General features: G+C 43.9%; 1 protein-coding gene across 1 annotated transcript in view; it reads left to right on the forward strand.

The window, feature by feature from the left end:
- Positions 1-11,353, forward strand: part of POLR3E (RNA polymerase III subunit E) — a 101,027-nt gene extending 89,674 nt beyond the window's left edge. Inside the window, 3 exon segments of the mRNA XM_040440308.1 lie at positions 6,735-6,812; positions 6,901-7,026; positions 9,530-11,353. Of these exon segments, the coding sequence (XP_040296242.1) occupies positions 6,735-6,812; positions 6,901-7,026; positions 9,530-9,586 (261 nt within the window). The 3' untranslated portion in view covers positions 9,587-11,353.
- Positions 11,354-16,718: the final 5,365 nt, after the last annotated feature.

Raw genomic sequence — 16,718 nt, forward strand, 5'->3', positions numbered from 1 at the left:
AACCCCTACCAACCATTAAGAGTTCTGGCTCCCACAGAGTGGTTAGACACTTCTACTCAATTAGTCACCCTCATTAAAGGGTTTCTATCACTTCGTTTCACCTATTTAGCTTTCAGACACTAGCGATCCGCTAGTGTCTGCTTTATCTAACCATCCTAATATAAGAGCTTATTGTCCTGCCGTTTAGCTAAAAAAATAACTTATATAGATATGCAAATGAGCCTCTAGGTGCTATGGGGGCGTGATTAGCACCTAGAGGCTCCGTCTACCTTAACAAACTGCCGCCGCCCAGCGCGTCCCTCCAGCCCGCCCATCTCCTCCGGAATGCGATGCTCCTCGTATTCTGCGCATGCGCAGTGAATATCTGATCGCTTCCCTGCTCAGACATCTCCACTGCGCCTGCGCCGATGACGTCATAGTGCTCCGAGGAACAGGCGCAGTGGAGATGTCTGAGCAGGGAAGCGATCAGACATTCACTGCGCATGCGCAGAACAGAGACGCGCACGGAGAGGATCGCTTCAGCTGGAGATGGGCGGGCTGGAGGGACGCGCTGGGCGGCGGCAGTTTGTTAAGGTAGACGGAGCCTCTAGGTGCTAATGACGCCCCCATAGCACCTAGAGGCTCATTTGCATATCTATATAAGTTATTTTTTTAGCTAAACGGCAGGACAATAAGCTCTTATATTAGGATGGTTAGATAAAGCAGACACTAGCGGATCGCTAGTGTCTGAAAGCTAAATAGGTGAAACGAAGTGATAGAAACCCTTTAAGGACACCTGTCTTAACTAGTCACCTGTATAAAAGACACCTGTCCACAGAATCAATCAATCAAGCAGACTCCAAACTCTCCAACATGGGAAAGACCAAAGAGCTGTCCAAGGATGTCAGAGACAAAATTGTAGACCTGCACAAGGCTGGAATGGGCTACAAAACCATTAGCAAGAAGCTGGGAGAGAAGGTGACAACTGTTGGTGCGATTGTTCGAAAATGGAAGGAGCACAAAATGACCATCAATCGACCTCGCTCTGGGGCTCCACGCAAGATCTCACCTCGTGGGGTGTCAATGGTTCTGAGAAAGGTGAAAAAGCATCCTAGAACTACACGGGAGGAGTTAGTTAATGACCTCAAATTAGCAGGGACCACAGTCACCAAGAAAACCATTGGAAACACATTACACCGCAATGGATTAAAATCCTGCAGGGCTCGCAAGGTCCCCCTGCTCAGGAAGGCACATGTGCAGGCCCGTCTGAAGTTTGCCAATGAACACCTGAATGATTCAGAGAGTGACTGGGAGAAGGTGCTGTGGTCTGATGAGACCAAAATAGAGCTCTTTGGCATTAACTCAACTCGCTGTGTTTGGAGGAAGAAAAATGCTGCCTATGACCCCCAAAACACCGTCCCCACCGTCAAGCATGGGGGTGGAAACATTTTGCTTTGGGGGTGTTTTTCTGCTAAGGGCACAGGACAACTTATTCGCATAAACGGGAAAATGGACGGAGCCATGTATCGTGAAATCCTGAGCGACAACCTCCTTCCCTCTGCCAGGAAACTGAAAATGGGTCGTGGATGGGTGTTCCAGCACGACAATGACCCAAAACATACAGCAAAGGCAACAAAGGAGTGGCTCAAGAAGAAGCACATTAAGGTCATGGAGTGGCCTAGTCAGTCTCCGAACCTTAATCCAATCGAAAACCTATGGAGGGAGCTCAAGCTCAGAGTTGCACAGAGACAGCCTCGAAACCTTAGGGATTTAGAGATGATCTGCAAAGAGGAGTGGACCAACATTCCTCCTAAAATGTGCGCAAACTTGGTCATCAATTACAAGAAACGTTTGACCTCTGTGCTTGCAAACAAGGGTTTTTCCACCAAGTATTAAGTCTTTTTTTGTTAGAGGGTTCAAATACTTATTTCACTCAATGAAATGCAAATCAGTTGCTATCTTTTATTTAAAGTTATTTTTTCGATTTTCCTTTTGATGTGCTATCTGCCACTGTTACAATAAACCTACCATTGAAATGATACTGTTCTGAGACTTTTCATTTCTTTGTCATTGGACAAACTTACAAAATCAGTGAGGGGTCAAATAATTATTTCCCCCACTGTATTTGCCACTGAAACCGGGCCAGAAATCCAGGGTTCACACTGGGCTATAACAGCGGATCTGCCCCATTTGATAGGGCTATTCTGCGTGCGGACACATGTTCTTTCTCGAGGCTGTTTTGAAGTCCGCAGCCGTAAGAACGGAGGCACAAATTCCCATTGAGGATCAATGTGACATGCAATACACATGGTTTCCTGCGGATATCGGCATACTCTTAATATCCCAGCGTCTGATTACTTTAGTAGCTGGCCAATAAGAACCGTCATAGACCTCAATAAAGTCACTGGAAAGATTAGGAACAATGGGTGTCACTTACGAGTATTTTTACTCCAGCTTTTGGAATAAAAAGAGTGCCAAGACCCTGTGCGACAACATATTGCACCAAGGGAGCGACGAAGGTGTGGCGGGGGCCGGGACTTCAGCCCCGACTCATTTACTATCTTTTACACCTGGAAACGGGGGTAAAAGAGAAGTGAAAGCTGCTCCAGTCAGGGGCTGGATTAGTTTTTACTCAAGCCGCACGGACTGGCAACTGCATGCAGGGAGGGAAACGGAGACCAGTGTAAAATGCTGGTCTTTGTAAATGACCCCCACTAGCCAGGCTCCTGGGATTGTCCAGTGCTGGGTTACACCACCTGTTTGTTTATCGGTCCTGCAGAGTGAATAGCCCGAGAAGTGGACCAGCCCCTGGTAGGGGGTAACCTGCCATGATAAAAAGGGAAACAGAATCCGGGATCACGTGAGCGCTGGAATGCGTTTCTTTCAGAAGCTCTCATTGTCCCTCCCTTTAACCGCGCACCTTCTCAGATAATCCGGGCGACCGCTGTGATCCGGGCATTTATTTAGGTCAGCGACACAAAAGAATACATTGAACAGTCACCTTCACATCTCATTGATTCCTGAAGAATTGCTTTATCGTGTTACCGGTTAATCCTTTATGTTCATGAAGATTTAGGTAACAGATGCGCATTGTAATGCCGTAAAACCACAGGAAATCTCCCCCACCCTCCGCTCCCAATTACGTGTAATTACAATATTTTAAAAAGCCATAGAATTTAATAATCCTGTCACCTCTCCTTAATCTTGTCCCCTCTCCTGACATTTGTCTGTTTTAGCAATAACTGGTGCCCCCCTCGTAATAACCCTTCTGGAGCATCTATTCTTATGACTCGGTGTTGTACAATTCCTTTATTATTTCTGCTGCAAGCTTACGGATAAATGTACAACTGGGTGTTACCATTTGGGGGTTGTCACTACCCAGTCAGACACTGTCCAGTAGGGACATATCCCCAACTGGTAAAAAAAAACAAAAAAACACTACGGCAATTCATTCATGAAATGTCTAGCAGGAATAATAGAGGAACGGCACAAGTTATATGGAAGAAGACACATGTCAGGAGAGGTGACAGCTCCTCTTTAGTATGGGGGGGGGTGGCGTAGAGCGTTTTACTTTCTGCTCGCTTATGGTGGCTGTATGGACATGCTGAATACATATGGGATGAGGAGTTTCCTACAGTTTTCATTTTTCAAAGGCCCTTTGGCTAATAGGACTAGGCTTGAACAAATCGACTTTTGGATCATAGATCCGAAGTTGATTCGTTCAAAACCTTCGTTTTGAATGACATTTCCGTACAGTATTAATGTATTGGCTCTGTGTAGGCAAAGTTCATATCGCTTGAAGTCGCGCAAGACTACTGTATTCATATTTGCGTATTTTAAAGCATTTTAAAATAAGAATCCGAAGTGGGCTTTGGTTCCGAGGTACCAGCCAGTACCAAACCCACTTCGGATTTCTATTTTTAATTGTTTTTCAGTATGCACATGTGAGTACAGTAGTCTGGTGCGACTTGGACCAATACGAACTTTGCCCGCACGGAGCCAATACAGTTTAATACTGTACGGCAACGACATTAAAAACTAAGGTTTTAAACGCAACGACTTTGGATCTATGATCTGAAGCTCGATTTCCTCAAGCCTATATATATGACCAACTACTCCACTGTGCGCCGTTTTTGTTAAATCTCTCGACAGGCAGCAAGTAGGCCGAAGGTCGGTGTAGATGTGGCCTGAAAAATCCACGTGTATTACATACTGATTTTGTGGTGGATTTCACCTTTTGCATTTTAAAGTGTAAAATCCCCATGAAAATAATTAGCTGCAGACTCGAAATTCGGGATCTAAAATCTGCACTGATTTAGGGCTAATGCACACGACCATATGAATGTGAACACAGATCAGCAAAAAAAAATGGATGACGTCCATGTGCATTCCGTATTTTGCGGAACAGAACAGCTAGCCCCTATTAGACCTGTCCTATCCTTGTCCGTAATACTAATAATTTAATTTTTTTGCGGAACGGACATACGGAAACGGAATGCACACTGAGTAATTGTCATTTTCTTGCGGCGCCATTAAAGTGAATGGTTCCGCATACTGGTCGCAAAAAAACGGACACAAAAACCAAATACATTTGTGTACATGAGCCCTTAGGGTGCATTCGCACGACCGTATGTGTTTTGTGGTCCGCAAAATGCAGATCCGCAAAAAATACAGATGACGTCCGTGTTGAATCTGTTTACTTAAAGACCCGTTGTAACATTGCCTATTCTTCTCTGCAAAACGGACAAGAATAGGACATGTTCTCTCTCTTTTGCGGGGTCGTGGAACATTCTTATGTTGTGCTGTCCGCATTTTTTTCCGGCCCCATTGATATGAATGGGTCTGCACTCTGCATCCGATCTGCAAAAATGACGATTGGATGCTGAGCAAAAATACAATTGTGTGAATGGGGCCTTATTTCCACTACATGTGAATGTGTGTTGTGTTTTTTTTTAAGAACCAAATCCACATGTATTGTGCTGTCATTTGCCGCATGTTTTCTGTGTGGAAATCGTACTTAAAATCCTCAGGGTGCGGCTGCCAGTCTATTGTTCTGCAGCCTCAGCGAGGTGTGGGAGCTGAATTTAAGAGGCTGAGAGTTTTCAGCCAGGTAGAGGTAATGAGGGCAGAAATGTGAGCGAGCAGCTAATGGCACGTTAAAGGGCTTTTTCCCAAGATTTTCATATCGATGGCCTATCCTCAGGATAGGTCATCAATATGAGATCAGCGGGGGTCTGACACCCAGGACCCCCACGATCAGCTGTCCTTCAGTGAGCACTGAGGCCTCCTGTAGCTTACCAAAAACAGCACTGTCTCTTTGATAGCGGCTGTGCTTGGTATTGCACCTCAGCCCCTTTCACTTGAATGGGACTGAGCTGCGCCTAAGCCATGTGACTGTTGAAAGTGACGTCACTGGTCTAGGAAGAGGCCGAAGCACTCCCACAAAATTTTTTAATCTCTGACCTGTTAGAAAGGTACTTGATGTAAACTGTAGTGAAGGTAATTATCTTACCAGTGACTGAGTTTTGATTTGTGAGTTATAACCTAACCTCTGATCCTCAGCTGTGTCATGTGACCAACACTCTCCAAATAACATAGCATCTTATGTGTGGACAGGAAGCCAGTTTCTCTATGTATTCCTATGGGAGCCTCAAAGTCAGTCTTATAGGAATGCATAGAGAAGTAACTGACTTCCTGTCCTGTGTCAGTTGGAGATCAGAGTGTCGATCACATGATACAGCTGAGGATCCGAAGGGAGGTTATAACTCACAAATACAGTCACCGTTAAGAAAATTACCTTTACTACAGTTCACATCATGTACCTTTCTAACAGGTCAGAGAATAAAACCTTTTATCGGAGTGCTACTTTTGGTAGCTATACACATTAGATAGAATTTGGATGAGCAAACATCTGTTTTGCAGACCTGGGAATACGCACTTTAGGCCATATCGGCCATTACAGTTGTTCACACTGCCCGTACCCACGTGATGAAACTGGGGGATGGATGAAAGATCTTTCTGGGGACATTCTTTCAAGTTAAGATCATTCGTTCACAAACGTGTTTTCTTTAAACGAAAAAGCTTTTTGGTTACGTCCTGTAGTGGAGCCGTGTAATGTAGGACATAGGAAGCCTCATTGGTAAGAACAAGGGGCGGGGTTATTGTCACATGATCTACTGATATGGGGACACCTCTCACTGCCCTAAGGCATGATTGGACGGCAGTCACATGACAAACCAGGAAGTAGGATTTAAACACGGAGGATAAGAGAAAACTGAAAATGAGGTCAATTTTAAAAAAAATCCAAGGATGAAAATTTACTAAAAGTAGTTTGTGGCACGACCCCTTTAAAGCCATACACCTTCAATAGCTGTTGGATGAACAGTCACTGGGCCGACAGCTACTTCTCGCATCCCTTCAATACAAATGCCTGCTCTGTTCACCGGCCGTGCCTGTGGTCTCAATAGGCAGAGGGGAGTAAGCCAATACCAGACAGCGGTGGCGCCTGCTCATCTTTCTTACCAACAAAGGATTGGACATGTTGAAAGCCAGCTGCCCTATCATTTTCCTTTCCTCGATGTCTGCCTTGGAAATGTCGGGAGGACACACAATGGGCAGGTTTGGCCGACCTTATTCTAATGTTTATGACCGTCTGAACCTGAAATGCTCGGGGCGATAATTATTCTGACTGATTTACATGAGTTTTTGTAAACTTTTTGACCATTTACACTGACTATTATCATTCTTGTTACTAGTTTCCTCCTCAGAGCACTGCTACACCCGAGGAACAAAAAGTGTTTGCACTCTGGACCTGTGGGGACGCTTATGACAAGGTAAGTCTCGGGTGATGGGCAGAGATCCTCTTGATAAATGAACTGGTCATTGCTGGCTAATGAGAACCATTGCGTGTTTGTGCCACAGGAAAGACAAACGCTGCTGGAAATGTTCTCCAAGGGCCACAGGTTGCGCAGGAACATGATCCAAGCGCGCATGAGCCAGGAGTTTGGAGAAGACCTCAGTAAGCAGCAGCTGGACAAGGTGCTGAAGGTATGAAGTGTGAGAGGAGTTAAACCTCTTTGTAAGCGCTGTCCACACAAACCGCATTAATTGGCTTAATGGCTCAGTTGTGTGTGTTTACCAGCAGTGATCTCCTCCTGGTGCCAAGAGGCCTCTCGCAATGAACATCTCAGTGTTATTTTTAGGGATGAGCGAATTTCATATTTCGAAATTCGTTTTCGGTTCGTGTTGTGGTATAATGTGAATTGCGTTATGGATTCCGTTACCACGGACCAAAACGCAATGCCTTTAGAGGCATTCCGTTTTTCATTCCGTGATAATAGAAGTCTATGGGCTGCATAACGGATCCGTCTGGTTTCAGTTATACAGGAGAGGACTCCAGCATGACGGAAACCGGACGGATTCGCTATTCAGGCCATAAACTTCTATTATGACGGCATGAATAACGGAATGCCTCCTAAAGGTAACTGAATCCATAACGCAATTCACATTATACCACAACACGAACCGAAAACGAATTTCAGAATATGAAATCCGCTCATTCCTAGTTATTTTCCATTACTGTTAGGCCTCATGCACACGACCGTTGTTTTGGTCCGCATCCGAGTCGCAGTATTTGCGGCTAGGATGCGGACCCATTCACTTCAATGGGGCCGCAAAAGATGCGGACAGCACTCCGCGTGTTTTCCGCATCCGTTGCTCCGTTCTGTGGTCCTCCAAAAAAATTTAAATTTATAACCTGTCCTATTATTCTCTGTTTTCCGGACAAGAATAGGCAGTTATATTAATGGCTGTCCGCGCCATTTCTGCCAATTTGAAAACACACACGGACGCCATCCATGTTTTTGCGGATCCGCAATTTGCGGACCGCAAAACACACCGGTCGTGTGCATGAGGCCTTATACAGTCTAGTGTATGTCACCCACAATGACCCATCTACCCATGCTGGGAACTCCTGCTGTTTAAAGGGGTTGTCAGGAATTTTGAAAAAGTCTTGGCTTTTTTTTTATTTTTTTACTTTGAAACAGCACCACTCTTATCCACAGGTTGTATCTGGTATTACAGCTCATTCCCCTTGAAGCAGAAGCTCACGCTTACATAGCTTTCGAGCAGGAATTTGTGCTTTTGCTTATTAGGGGGACTCATTAATGCCCCCACGGCAAGGCCTGATCAGACAATTTTGAGCAGTCTGTGGCCTGCTTTAAACTTATATCGGCAACATATTCCGCTGTGAGTCGCTATTCACATCAGTCCTTGTCTTCGGTGCGGCTCACAATCTAATCTTCCACTCTAAAGGCCCCTTTACACTGCTCAGCTGAGCAAACGATTGTCGGGAAGGAAGCGTTCCTTCCTGGCCATCACCTACTCATCAGTGAGGGAGACATTTAACTGCAGCGATCTCCTCCCCAGTATAGGGAGAAGTGATCCCCTACAGACTCATTGTTTGCCAGCAGCAGAGTGCTATTTAGACCGTATGATCTGCTGCCTGCAAATGTTGATTTAGGTGACTGGACAAACGATCTTGCTACCTGATGAATGCGTGTACGAACGCTAGTTAGCGACTATCTACCCAATGCTCGGGCGGTGTAAACGGTGTACTGCCAGATGGTGGATCCGCAGAGGAAAATCCGCAATGGTTTAAATCCACTGACAAAAAATTGCCTTTTTTTGCGGCAAAATTACACTGCAAATGTTAAAAAGCAGCAGGTAAATTCCACAGCATGAATTAACATGCTGCAGATTGAAAATCCACAGCACAATTCAGTTTACATTTTGGGTTTTCGCCGCATCTTGTGGATGTGATTTCTGAAATCTCATCCTCTTTGCTGGTACTGTAAAGCAGATAATATGGATTACATGCGGTTTTTCAGCATGGATTTTCATGCTGGCAAAAAGGCAGTAAGAAGTATAATACAGATCTAGACAAATCTCACGTACACTTTGCGGAAATTGTCCCGCTGTGCAGTTTTTTTTAAATCCCCAGCATGTCAATAATTTTTGCAATTTTTGGTGCAGATTTTACCCTTTTCAATGGAAGGGTGAGATCTGTGGCAAAACCCCATCATATCCGCACCAGAAACTGCAAATAACACATCTGGTTTTGGTGCGGAAACGCACATAAAACCACACGTAAATCTGTGCCGATTTACTGTTTTGTAAACCTGCACCCGTGTGCGGATACCCTAAATGCTGTGTATTTTCTACACTCAGGTCTGTTACGGAGCGGCCGCAGCATTTACACCTTAGACACACGCTAGGCCCTGCTTCACGAGAACACACACAACCTACCTACCTGTGTATTTGGGGTGTAGGAGGAAACCCACGCAAACAACGGGCAGCATGGATTCTCCAGATGTTGCTCCTGGTCTGATTTGATGCAAGGGCCCCAGTAGTGCAACCACTGAGCCACTGTGCTGCCCACACATTTTAAGATTACCTCTAATAACCAGAAAGATATGCTTTGGCGATGACTCTGGCTCAGCGTAATTTTTTGTACATGTATGTGACATTTGCTGTGCTTTGCTCTTTGTAGGACTGTTGCGTGTGCTATGGCGGTATGTGGTATCTTAAAGGAACAGTACAATCCTGATGATTGCAGAAAGCTGGCACTAGATGAAAGAACACAGTGACGTAAGCACAGATCATGTCTGTTCCGGATGATGCCCTTCTGGGCCCTTGCACCATCACACAACCGTTACCAAAGGCACGGGACGCAGTAGACTATGTGGTCTGTGGAGGGGGGGACTGTTTCTAGGAAGAAAGCTGCTCTTTTGAGTTCTTTACGTTTTTGCTTTTAATTCTTTTGTTCTCTAACCTCACATGAATCTGCACACCCAGTTAAGGAAAAGATGGGTGAATTTTGGGTTTACACACGTGCCAACATCTGAATACAAAAATTTGATTGCAATAAGAGACCGAATCAAGGATGAACTGTGACGGATCCCTGGTGATGACTGGATGCCCTGCTGTCACCAGCCGTTGTGGGGCTCATATGCTGGCGGTGGAAGTGGCAAAACCAATATAGAAATGGAACAAGTGACATCACTGGGGAATGAGGTACCGAGTGATGTCACTGGCTCCTCGTGATATGTGTATTGGTAAGCACACAATAATAAAATTAAGGTGACTAGGCCGGACGATCTCCGCTGGTTTTATTTTCTTGAAGTTTTCCCCCACATTAAGTCCTATTTCCACTTGAATGTTATATTGATTGCTAATTTTTAAGTTTCACGTACTAAATTAATTTAATTATCCCATGTAGGGTGTGTGGACTGCCAGGAGCAGGGCGGCAGTTGTTGGATGCGGTGTATGGAGCCTCCTTTAGTGCACTTATTTTTTTTTCCGGTTCTTTTTATAATTGCATTTTAAGGCTAGTTTCAGACAAGCAGGAGCGCACAGCATTATACCGACTTATAGCGCTGTGTGTCTCTTGCAGAGACTCACAGCATTATAAATCAGTATAATGCCCTGCGCTTCTGAGAAACAAGCAGTGTCCATAACGGGGAATCGCGTACAGACACGGAGCGTGATTCCCACACAGGACACGCTCGTCTGAAAGAGCCCTAATGGTATCAAAATGGAGGCATATAAAAAATAAATCATCTGAGTAATTCTGTTTTACATGAAAGGATTTGTGTAAATTGTTACCTTCTGTTAATAAAGCTGTCAGGATTGTACATTCATTAAATTATTTATTCATTTATGCATTTCTAGCAATCATCTAGAACTTAAAGGGGTTCTCTGGGATTTATTGATGACTTATTCTCAGGATAGGTCATCAATATGAGATCGGCAGGGGTCTGACTCCCGGGACGCCTGCTGATCAGCTGTGGAAAAGAGGATGAGGCGTTCCATGAGTGCTTCGGACTCTTCCTAGGCCATGTGGAGTCACGTTCATCAGTCACATGGCTTAGGCACAGCTTAACGCCATTCAAGTGAATGGGGCTGAGCTGCAATACCAAGCACAGCCACTATACAATGTACAGCGCTGTGCTTGGTAAGCGGCAAGGAGGCCATAGCGCTCATGGGGAAACCTCTGCCGATCTCGTATCGATGACCTATCCTAAAGATAGGTACTCAATATGTAAATCCCAGAAAACCGCTTTAATAAATTTCAGTTGGAAATTCAATTAAAACAAAATAAAAAAAATTGATAAAATCTAAGTGCAGGTTCACAAAACTTTAAACATGTCAGAAGTTTTGATCGCTGGGGTTTGTGTCCCGATACCTCCACCTTTCATTAATATGAGGGGCAGAAGTTGTTAAGCCCAAGGCAGAAGTGGTTTAAGCAGGAAGGAAAGGTATGAGTTCTTCCTTCATGTTTCCTGCTCCTTTTGAATCCTCTTTAACTCAAAAATATACATGAAAAACTGGTGTTTTTCTTTAAAAAAAAAAAAACACTGTATACTTCAACTTTCTAATGTACTTTTTGTTCATTCAGTCTGCAGTCCAGAGACTGGATAGAACTGTATCCACTTCAGCAAACTAATATCTTGAAAATGTCAATTTCCACATGAATTATGCTTTATTTATATAAAATGTGAAAACCTACATCTTGAATCAGGATTTGATAACATGGAGACTGTCAAGAATAATGGAAAATTACTAAAACTATTTATATTCTACACTTTTTCCTTCCCTTTAACACAATGTTGTGCAGAAATCTGCTGCACTTCTGCTGATAGGGAATAGATGTAAAGAATGGCCTTACATTTGTTATACTGGAATTTAAAGGAGAGCCAGGAAGGCTTGATATTGCTGTAAATTGTACAAAGTAATAAAAGTTGGTACATGACAAATTTGCTGCATGTCTGCTTTAGTTATTACTGTTCGAATGATATTTGGATTAGAGGTAATGAAATTCCTTTTGATTGTGCTATCTGCCGTGTCTGTTTTTGCACATAACTATGAAATGATCATTCCGGAGCATCTATTCTTATGACTATGTTGTGCCATTGCTCTATTATTCCCACTAGCGGTTTATGAGTTGCCAACGGGTTACCAGTTAGGGGGGGGGGGGGGGGGGGTTTGCCCCTGCACAGTTTGATGTTGTCCAATCACTGCTGCTAGTGGCAAACCATGCACCCCTTTAACAAGGCCCACCCGCCTTTTTAACTTATCGCGAGTGGCAGAAAATGTCAAAAGTTGCTGATTTTTGTGCAAAAGCTTGCAACTATTGAACACTAGAATATTGGAATGCAGCCAAGTTTTAAAAACAAGTGGAGAAGTATCTGCTGGGCGGCTCCCTCATCATTTGGGTGTAGGTGGAGGCTGCCTGCACACAGACTCTGTCAGTACTGTATGGTAGCCCAGAAGTGAGGGCAGCAGAGGAGAGGTGACAGGTTCCCTTTAAAGTGATCCTCCGGTTCAAGAAAATTTATTTTACACGAACTGGGGAGCAAACAGAACACTTACATGGCGAACCAGTTTTTTTTAAAAATAGAAGAAACTCACACAAGGGACTCATGCACATAACCGTGGGGCCGCCCTGCCTGTTTTGTGGACCGCAAAACATTGTGCACTCCGCATCACGGTGCACTGCAGACCCATTGACTTCAATGGGCCATGATATGCAAGATGTGGCAAAAGATAAGACATGGCTGAAGCAGTCCATAAAGCGGACACAGCAGCTCTACTGTCGTGTGCATGAGGCCTAACACGGAGAGCAGATATGGTCCTTGGTCGGATTTGAACCCAGGACCCCAGCACTGAAAGGCACCATACTGCAGATCTGCAATTCCCATGCTCCCCTTCTGCTGCCCAAGATGACCGCACCACTTCTCCGACTACCTGATAGACACTGTGCATCGGAAGCTCAAGACACCTCATGCTTGTTCCACCCTGCTCTTGGATAACTAGCATACAGCTTACGGTCTAACCACTGGAACATGAGAATGGGGGTCCCGTTGTGATGGAGCGGCATTTGTGCATGTGCAGTACTGCTCTGTTCATTCTCTATGGGAGCTCTGGAGATATCTGAGTACACCGCTTGTCAGGCCCCCAGCAATCGGCTAGTGGGATAGTGGAGAAACTTGGGGCAACCCCAACATTTTTGTAGAGGTTATGATTTATATTTAATTTTTTTTTAAATGCCACTTGGCTTTCATTGGTACATCTTATATTTCCATCTCCCTATTTAAGTAATCATGATAGGTGCTGGAGGAGGCTCATGTAAAATGACAGACAACACACAAACATGTAAGGAATGTCTTTATTCTGCTGATCAGACCGAGCGAAGGATAAAAATTCCGTACTCAACGGCCTATACAAAAAGTGACCATTTGTAATAAAGCAGTTTTTCCTCCTACTAGGAATAGATAAACATACATAGACTTTCTATAGTAACACTGCTTTCTGCCAACTTCTAGAACAGGGATCAGCAACCTCCAGCACTCCATCTGTTGTCAAACTACAACTCCCAGCATGCAAACTTACTAGGGCTGGTCTTAGACCTCCCACAGAAGTGTATGGAGCATGCTGGGAGTAGTAGTTTTGCAATAGCAGGAGTGCAAGAGGTTGCTGACTCTAGAACAATTCTTTAGACATCTTATATTCTGGTATACTTTGTTGCATGAACTTGTGTATTTCATATTAATACCGTAATACTGCCATGCCTGACTCCACCTGACATGCCGTAAAGCCTCCTTGCCACCCACCGCTACTTCCCTTCATACCAACATTAACCTGACTGTATTATTCCTAGAAACACCTACGTATGGGATAGGCCTAAACTATTATATCCCACGATGGAACTAGCCATAAACGCGCTTAGCAGATCACTAATTTATTCTTACTTTTTTTGTTGAATTCTGCTTTATGAAGGCTGAACTACATCTGATCCATTTTGTGGATCATTTATATAACTCGGGCACAGTATACTGTTTCAGTGCTAGTGTAAGGCCCCTTTCACACGGGCAAGTTTTTTCGCGCGGGTGCAATGTGTGACGTGAACGCATTGCAACCGCACTGAATCCTGGCCCATTCCTTTCAATAGGGCCGTGTACATGAGCAATGTTTTTCACGCATCACTTGTGCGTTGTGTGAAAATCGCAGCATGTTATATATTTTGCATTTTTCACACAACGCAGGCCCCATAGAAGTGAATGGGGCCGCGTGAAAATCGCATTGCATCCACAAGCAAGTGCAGATGCAATGCGATTTTCAAGGATGGTTGCTAAGGAGATGATGTGAATAAATAGGCATGAGCCCTGGGACCCCATTAAAGTCCATTTACTTTATTAATTTTCCATTATACATGGTTCTAATGGAAAATAGCATTCTTGAATACAGAATGCTAAGTAAAATGACCATTGAGGGTTAAAAACAAATAAAAAATTACTCACCTCATCCACTTGATCTCGCAGCCAGAATAGTCTTCTTTCAGGACCTGCGATGACGTCAGCGCAGGTCCAGAAAGAAGACTATGCCGGCTGCGCGATCAAGTGGATGAGGTGAGTAGTTTTTTTTTAATTTTTAACCCTCAATGGTCATTTTACTTAGCATTCTTTAATACAGAATGCTATTTTCCAACTGTATTAAAGAATGCTATTTTCTGTTATAATGGAAAATAATAAAATCTACTCATTTTAAGATCTGCCATGGCCATCTGAGCAGCACCTTGGTATACACACCGCTGCATGTAGTGGGCCACAGCGATCATCTTGAAACGGGTTCTGAAGAGTCAAATCAGCCTGTGTGCATCTTTCCCCAGTCCAGCCTAGAAAATCAAAGGCACGCTGGTGGCTGCAAGACAATATTGCCACTTTTCCCCTGAAATTTTTTTCCGTGGCTCTCCAGCTTTTGCTGAACTACAACTGCCATTCTACCCTCGCATTGTAGTTTTGCATCTGGAGCCATAGGTTGGAGATGTCCATTATTCCTATGTATTATACTTAAACAGCCTCATAAAAACTGACACTAAAAATGAGGCGTGAAGCGGGTCTTACAGTGGTCCATATTCTGTACAGCTTTCTTCATCTCTTGATGCAAATAAAGCACAATACAGAGCAGTCAATATCATATTAATCGATTAGGCAAACGTTTTAGTAGGTTAAAATAAATAATAACAAAGTAGAAAAAATTAAAAAAAACTTGCAGCATTTGCTTGTTTTTGTTGCAAAAATTTCCCTAAGGAAACAATAGGGTATTAAGACACAAAGGGATGCCCCAGACAGAAGTGATAGAGGTAGAGCCTGATGGGGATTCTGCACCTGGAGTTCTCTGAACCCCTGCGCCATGCATCGCCCTCTCTGGCCCTGCAACAGGTTTAACAACTGTTACTTCTGCCCCGAGTGACCCTTTAGGATCATGTAGAATTCTGTGTCATTATTTTTTCTAAATCGCAGCAAAATTAAAGGGTTTGTCTCACTTTAGCAAATAGCATTTATCATGTAGAGGAAGTTAATATAAGCCACTTACTAAAGTATTTGATTGTCCATATTGCTTCCTTTGCTGGCTGGATTCATTTTTCCATCCCATTATACACTGCTCATTTCCATGATTACGACCACCCTGCAATCCATCAGTGGTGCTTGTGCACTATAGGAAAAACAGTCGGTGCCTCTGGTGGCCGGGACCATGGGAGAACATATATGGTAGTACTTTTTCCTGTAGTATGCAAGCACAACCACCACTGATGGATTGCAGGGTGGTCAGAACTAGAGATGAGCGAATTTCATATTTTGAAATTCGTTCACGCTTCGTTTGGTGGTAAAAGCTGAATTGCGTTATGGATTTAGTTACCACGGACCATAACGCAATTCTATGACGCAATGCCTTTAGAGGCATTCCGTCATAATAGAAGTCTATGGCCGGCATAATGGATCTGTCCCGTTATGCAGGAGAGGACTCCCCTGCATAACGGAACGGATCAGTTATTCTATTATGACAGAATGCCTCTAAAGACATTCCGTTATAGAATTGCGCAATTCTGCTTTTACCACCAAACGAAGCGTGAACAAATTTCTAAATATGAAATTCGCTCATCTCTAGTCGCAACTATGGAAACGAGCAGTGTATAATGTGATGAAAAAATGAATCCAGCCAGCAAAGGAAGAAATATGGACAATCACAATACATTAGTAAGTGCCTTGTAGTAACTTCCTCTACATAATAAATGCTATTTGCTGAAATGAGACAACCGCTTTAAGGAAAAATAGAAAAAAAGTGACAAAACATGCAACACAACCACAAAGTGTAAATAAACCCTTACTGTTAAGTATAGAAAGTCATCCCCTACACACACACCACCTTTTTCTTTTCTTCCCTTTAAAATGATATTGGCTGCTCAGACGTGCAACAGAGGGTGGAGACAATCTGTGGAGTAAGTCCAAGTAGTCGTTTAATGTGAAAAGTTTGGGAAAACTCCAGTCATTACATACAGAAGAGATAAAGGGCTTCTCCAGGCTACAGAAATTGATGACCGGTCATCAATATCAGATTAGTGGGGGCCCAGCACTTGACACCCCCACTGATCAGCTCTTGGAGGGAGGCAGCTCTGTAGACTGACGTAGAGGCAGTGTCGCTCCGCTCCCATGCACGTGAATGGGAGCCGAGATTCAGTATGCAGGGCCTGGAAACGACACAATGTACAAGTCTTCTGTTGGTACTGTGGCAGCCCCAAACAGCTGGGTGGTGGCAGTCAGAGCCCCACTGGTCTGATATTGATGATCTAGGTCAGTACCTTGCAATGCACATTAATGTTGGCCAAACTATCATATTTT

Source organism: Bufo bufo, chromosome 7, assembly GCF_905171765.1.
Source record: "Bufo bufo chromosome 7, aBufBuf1.1, whole genome shotgun sequence".
NCBI lineage: Eukaryota > Metazoa > Chordata > Amphibia > Anura > Bufonidae > Bufo > Bufo bufo.